This window comes from Equus quagga, chromosome 16 (genome assembly GCF_021613505.1).
Source record: "Equus quagga isolate Etosha38 chromosome 16, UCLA_HA_Equagga_1.0, whole genome shotgun sequence".
In the NCBI taxonomy this organism is placed as follows: Eukaryota; Metazoa; Chordata; class Mammalia; order Perissodactyla; family Equidae; genus Equus; species Equus quagga.
The window spans coordinates 56,035,360-56,041,959 of NC_060282.1; the positions used below are offsets into that span (position 1 = coordinate 56,035,360).

The 6,600-nt window shown below is 41.5% G+C and overlaps 1 protein-coding gene across 1 annotated transcript; it reads right to left on the reverse strand.

The window, feature by feature from the left end:
- Positions 1 to 2,872: 2,872 nt before the first annotated feature.
- Positions 2,873 to 3,928, reverse strand: MOS (MOS proto-oncogene, serine/threonine kinase). The gene has a single exon (XM_046641846.1). The coding sequence runs from the start codon at positions 3,926 to 3,928 to the stop codon at positions 2,873 to 2,875; it is 1,056 nt and encodes a 351-aa protein (XP_046497802.1).
- Between the last annotated feature and the right edge of the window lie 2,672 nt (positions 3,929 to 6,600).

Consider the following 6,600-nt stretch of genomic DNA (forward strand, 5'->3'; position numbering starts at 1 on the left):
CATTCTGTGCTTGGCTCTTTTATCTTTTTGTTTTGGTAGTTCTGATTTTGAGGAAGGTTATGTGTTGTAATTTTGTTGTATTATTTACCTGTGTATAATTTCCTCAATCCTAGACAATATCCATGAATTTACTTCTATGAGTGACAACATTGACAGCTTGTCTCCCTTTCCTCTCCTCTCCTCTGCCCCAGTTTGAGGCAACAGTATTATCTTTAATACTTATCTTTTTTTTTTTTTAAAGATTTTATTTTTCCTTTTTCTCCCCAAAGCCCCCCAGTACACAGTTGTATATTCTTCGTTGTGGGTCCTAGTTGTGGCATGTGGGACGCCGCCTCAGCGTGGCCCGATGAGCAGTGCCATGTCCGCGCCCAGGATTCGAACCAACGAAACACTGGGCCGCCTACAGCAGAGCGCGCGAACCCAACCACTCGGCCACGGGGCCAGCCCCTTTAATACTTATCTTTGTACCATCAAATATGCTTTTACCTCTGACTTGATTTGTCTACTTTAAATAATTTCCTGTGGCTCTCAGCTATCACAGATGAAGCAATCCATGGGTTTATTCTGCCTCCCATCAGGGTAGTCTCCTTACAACTCAAAGACTTTCTTTCTCTGCGACCGAAAAGACCATATTCGTTTCCTTCACATTTGGCATTTCTGTGGGTTTCCCCAGGCAGCCACAGCTTTTTCTCTCTCCGTGCCAACTGGGCTCAGGAATCTTCTGCGCCTGTCTTGTATTCTATGACGCCACCCCCGGGGTGACCCTTTCATGTTCAGAAGGGGCATTTTGCTTCCACTCTCTGAGCTCTGCCATGGCTAGATCCTCCTCAGCACTTTCTGTTGCTTCTTTCTCTGCCAACTCTCATAAGCTCAGCTCAGTTTGATCTCAGCCCTGTTCTCAGGAGTTTCTTCCTCAACTTGTGCACTTCACAGCGGGCACCTGTTCTTCAGGGCATCTATTTTTGCCAAGTCTTTCTGGGATCTGCCACTCCGTCCTCCTCTGAGCTACCCCCTACTGTTCCTTGCACTCTTCCTACAGCTCTGTACAGTCATTAGATATCACTGTGTACATTTGCAAGTCTGTACATTTTCTGTCTCCTAGTGTCACTGATTATGGAGTTTACAAAGTCCCTCCCTCCTTGTTCTCTTTGTCACCCTGTATGGTTTCCAGGAGAAGGGAAGATATTTGAATCTAAGCTGTGGCCACGTTCATTCTGGAAGTGCATTGTGGACTTTAATGCCTTTAATAGGGGATCCTTAGGTAGCTCACTGATAGTTTGTTAATAAGGCATTAAGTATAGTTAGAATCTCATTTTAACACACTTAGTGGAACAAACTGATCCATTGTAATATTTTTTTTTGATCCATCGTATCTTAAACTTACCAACAGAAACTCCTGTTGCTGTAATAAACAGAGAAGGGAATTTTTATTGGTATATGGGTGCTTTGTTCCCCAAGCTACACGGACAGAACCAGCAACACCGCGCCAATATTTTACATAGTCACAGTCAGCTCCCTTTTGCTTTTCTCAAGAACAGTTTTAAACCACGATGTCACTCTGTAGACCCTTTACCCTCAACCACTCTCAGTAGAAAAAATAGAATTCCGCAGATGCGAACTTCCCCAGTCTCTCCTTTGCCTACTTCAAAACTTATCTATAATGGCACTTGTCCCCCCTCCTTTGCACACTTTCCAGGAAGAGCTGCTCTTTCTTTCTAAGGCTACAATTTCTTTCCTTAGGTGTGATTTTTTGTTTCTTCCACAAGTTTTTAAACTTTCAGTTATCTTTGCCTCCTCTTGCTTCTTTCGCATAAACTCACTTCATCCTAAAACTAAACCAAATATCCAAAAACATTTCTGTGTATCTTACCCTTTCTAAAGGTTTCTGCTTCTCCCTTCTTCCTTAACAGTCCAAACACAGCTTCTACTTCAAGCCCTTGCCATAGCTGCCTGGTACGCTGTAATGGCCTTGCCCTCCGCCACTCACTGACACTGCCGTTGCTAAAAGGAAGTCAACGTTGTCCTAATGACAAAATCCAGTTGCCTCATTCTTTTAAATCTTACGTACCAGCAGCCATTGCCTTGACTTCTAGAATGTGCGATCTGGTTCTACGTGTCTGCTCGCCTCCGTCCAAATGTTAAATTGACTATTCCTCAGGGTTATCATTTTTTGTCACATCACATAATCTTTCTTTGTTTTGTCATCTGCTTCTGAGTCCAAACAACAGGTAAGAGAGACCCAATTTAGAAGTGTTTTAGCAAAGTTTTTCTATTCGTGATATGTACAAGTTCAAAATATCACAAGAAATGATTTAAGATGTTATTCTTTGAAAAATAAATTTACTTCAATTTGTAAATATTACGTGTGAAGGTCGTTACAGACAAGAAGCTTTTAGGGGAGAGGAGTAGAAAAAAAAATTACTCTTTTTCCAGAAAAGTTTTTCATTACTTGTTAATAGTTTAAATTTAGGTGAAAGTTATGGAGCATATTATTTGAATTTGTAGAGAATTTTGACATTTTACAATTCAGTTCTGTTTTAGACCAACTGGTTTTATCAAAAACAAATTTGAAAAATAAATAAATAAATATAAATTGCAAAAATAAATGCAATACTACGAAACTGATAAAGTAAGCACACTAGCTGTGAAAGCAAAGCAGGTGAGTCTATAAAGGGATATGGTTAGTTACTAACGGTACTAAGATGACACCACATTTGTAGCTCTGCTATTTGTCTTAGAAAAAGCTTTTGAGAATACAGAAGTTTTTAGTAACTTTATTTTCTAAAAATCCATCCTATAAATGTTTTTTTCTGCACCTTCACTTCTTTAAAAATGAACAGAAACAAAGACAAAAGCTTATCTCGATACAGGTTTAGAGTGAGGCAAATTCACCTTTTAAAGTGTTAAGATCACCCAGGAGAAGCTCTGCGCTTGGCCGCTGAGAAGCACTGGCCCTCCAGCAGCCCTGGATCATCCTGCCAAGTCTTCTCCCAAGGATGGAGTCCGTGAAGACAGCTGCCGAGAGAGACGGCCGCAGATTATAGGCCACTACAGCATACAGCACGTACTGACGCTCCCCTGAGTAAGGCATCTCCTTGGTCGTCATCTGCCAGAGAGTGATGGCAAAAGAATAGATGTCCGCTTTGGGCGTTAGGGTTTCTCCTCTCAGAAGCTCTGGGGCTCGGTGGGTGTATGTGCCGCCCAGGTGGTAAGGAGCAGTCTGGCAGCAGGGCACATCTTCCAGCTTCTCGGAGCAACCAAAGTCACCAATTTTGCAGACATCCTGCTCGCTGATCAGAATGTTAGCTGGCTTCAGGTCCAAGTGCACAATGCTTTGTGAGTGGAGGAAAATCAGGCCGTTCACGACATCTAGGGAATACTTCAGACACTTTCCCAAATTTAACTGCTCTCCGGCACAGCAGCGAGGCTGGGCCTCCTCTTCCTCAGGGCAGCTCGTAGCACCGTATATGACTTGGTGTAAAGTGACATTGCCACCAAACTCCATGATTATGGTGCCTAGACTTTCAAAACCCGCAGGGGTGCGCGTGCTGGCAGCCACAACCTGCACGATGTTGTCATGGCGAAGCCTTGCTATGTTGAGCTCAGCCCAGAAACTGCGCTGGGATGCCAGTCGGTTCTTGGTGCGCTTGTTCACTTGCTTTATGGCCACCGGCACCCCATGATAAGTTGCCTTGTACACGGAGCCAAACCCGCCAGCTCCCAGCCTCTGCAGGAAGCACACCTGTTCCCAGTCAATGGAGCACCAGGCCAGCCGGCGTGGCAGCCGTGGGGCCCTGGGCGGGGTGCCGCCCAGGGAGAGCTTGCCCGCCTTCCCCGGCAGCTGGGAGGGGCTGCTGCAGGGCCGCGAGTCCACCGAGGGAGAAAACTCGCCCGGGAGGTAAGGGGGTCGCGGAAGAGGCGAGGGCATCGCGTCTTCAAAGTGGACCCCAGAGTGGCTCAGGGAAGTGAAAAGAACAGAAAAAATCTCGCGAGTTTGGAAGCATGACTGACCGACTATTCCTGTGCTCCACCCCAGCGTTTTTCTCCTCTTCCTTCATCTTCCCGCAATGAGCCACATCTGGCTGTTCCTCAGCCAGGGTTTTTATCAGATGGGGGAAACAATCTGAACGAAGTACAAAAATCTCTTTCAGATGAAAGCATTTCCCTTCAACACTTAAAGTGGATTCTTATAAAAACAAGCTCTCGAGAAATGTTCACTAGATAAATAGCACTGAGCTGCCCGGGGACTCACCCTTCTTCTACACTGTGTCTTTAATTATAATAAAATAGGCTTTTTTCAAGTCTCATCAGCTGAACACTATCAGTCCTCAGACTAAAGAGACTCCAATAGTACAATGAAATGATAACACTTTGCAGGCTATAATGATTGTCAGCGTTCTTCTCCAGCTGCATTAAATCACTTCCAGCAGTTATTGGCAGAAAGAGTTGAAATACGAACAGCTGATGTTTGTTTACCCGATTACAGGGATAATTAGGCGCAACATTCATATATGGATAAAAAATTGTAACCTTAAAGTAATCGATCCAAATAGAACCACTGATACAGGTCAAAACATACACCTCCTAAGTTCATCAGGGGAAAGGAAAATTCTCTGACACTCTATTCAGTTTATATAGCAAAGTAGCAGGACTTCTTAGCAACATGTCGACTTCCTAACAATCCTTGGGCTCCATGGCACTGTGGCCCACCCAGTGAGCTTACTTGCAAGAGTGAGTCTAGACTTCGCAGCAAATGAGTTACATAAGTTTTGAAACAGAGTTCCGGGAGAAAAAAAGAACAAAAATGATTCAGAGCCATGATCAGAGCTTCAAATAATAACAAATGTGAGAGAATCCTAGGAGAGGAAAAGTCTGAAGAAATAAAAATGGTACCGAACGTCTAATGCCTGTGTATAACGTGGAAAACCTGATGTTGAAATGAAATTCTGGGTCTGGCTGTCCAACCATCAGTTCTTCCTTTCTAATTTTTATAATAAAAAACTAATTTTCATTCTATATCTTTAGAAAAAAGACTGACAATATTACCCTTCATTAAAAAACAAAGGAAAATGCTAGGATCCACATTTAAAAAAAATCAAATGATTCTGAAATCAAAAGTTCTATTCTGACACTCTATTTAGGTGACGCGTAACCACATTTTTATGATAGTATGTCTATGCTTCTGAAGTATATTGGTTCTGAGACGATGTTAATAAACACAAGCTGTTTATGTAAGCCATTGGAAGTCTGTTGAGCCCTAGGATAGTATTTCTAGTCCATACTACCATCTGCCTCAGTATGTGATATTGTGTATAATATTTAACCTGTTTGAGCCTCAATTTTTTCATTTAAGGAATTAGGATAATAATTATTAAAGTAAACTTTTTTATTTTGGAATAAAAGTTGGGGAACCTTGTCCAGATTACTAACAACAAAAATCTAAAAAATGTAAACTATGAAAACTTTTTAGCAGAAATGTAGCTGTACAAACCCCAAATAGGATGATAGTGAATAGAGTAAAATAAGAAAGTAATAAAATTATATTCTATAATAAGTCTATATTGCAAAATGTATTCAGTCGCCACCATAGAATTCTAATTTAGGGATCTGAAACTGTCCTCTGGTATTAGGAGTGCTGTGACTACTAGCAGAATAAGATCAATAGAGCGCCTCAACCTTCTCAGTATCACACATCATGCAAAATGATGGGACGTGTTATCCTTTATTTTTAAGATATTAGCATAAATAATTCATTTTTCAAAGTTTGATTTTTATTATTCACATAAAATATAAGGTATTACTGAAAATGTGGTACTCTGTACATTCACAAACCCCACGTTCACTAGATTTGTCATCTACAATCTGCCCAAGAATATTTAATTGAATATCCATTTTAAAACAGCCTCTGGGGCCAGAGGGCCTGGGTTTCTTACTGTCCCTCAGCTTCCTTATCTGCAAAATGAGGAAAATATGCCTATTTCAGGATTATCGTGACGATCAACAGAGTTTCAAATACTTAGATCAAGGCCTGATACGTAATACCTAAATGCTAATTATTATTTATGAAATTCATAAAAAACAATGTATATGGGTTTAAGCCAATAAGAAACAGATTTGTTAGTATTGGTTTAAAATGTACCCGAACAGAGCTGAAGGAACTCATTTCATCATAAGCTAAACCAATTTAGAGTATTTTTTTCAGCACTTCCATTTTATTTAAGGGTAAAGATACAAGAGCATATTGCCTTACTGTCATATGCCAAAAATGCGGAGGGTTAACATTAATCTGATCAAATGCAATAACCTTGTCATCCCCAAATAAGGTCAAAGAAGAAAACTTGTTGCCACCAGGGTAGGCACTATCCATCGTAGAACTGCGAAGGAAACAAAGGGGAGAATGAAAGAGACTGTGTGCACCCACTGAGGCGCGAAAGGCTTCCAGGTTCTTGGAGTAAAGGTTTTACTTTTGCTGCTTTCACTGGCAGCATGACTGTTAGGAGATGCTTCAGCATCAGGCAAACAGCATATTTATCACAAATGGGACAACAGATACAGAATCAGTGGCTCATTTGATTTCAGTCAGAGACGGAGGAGCGCTGA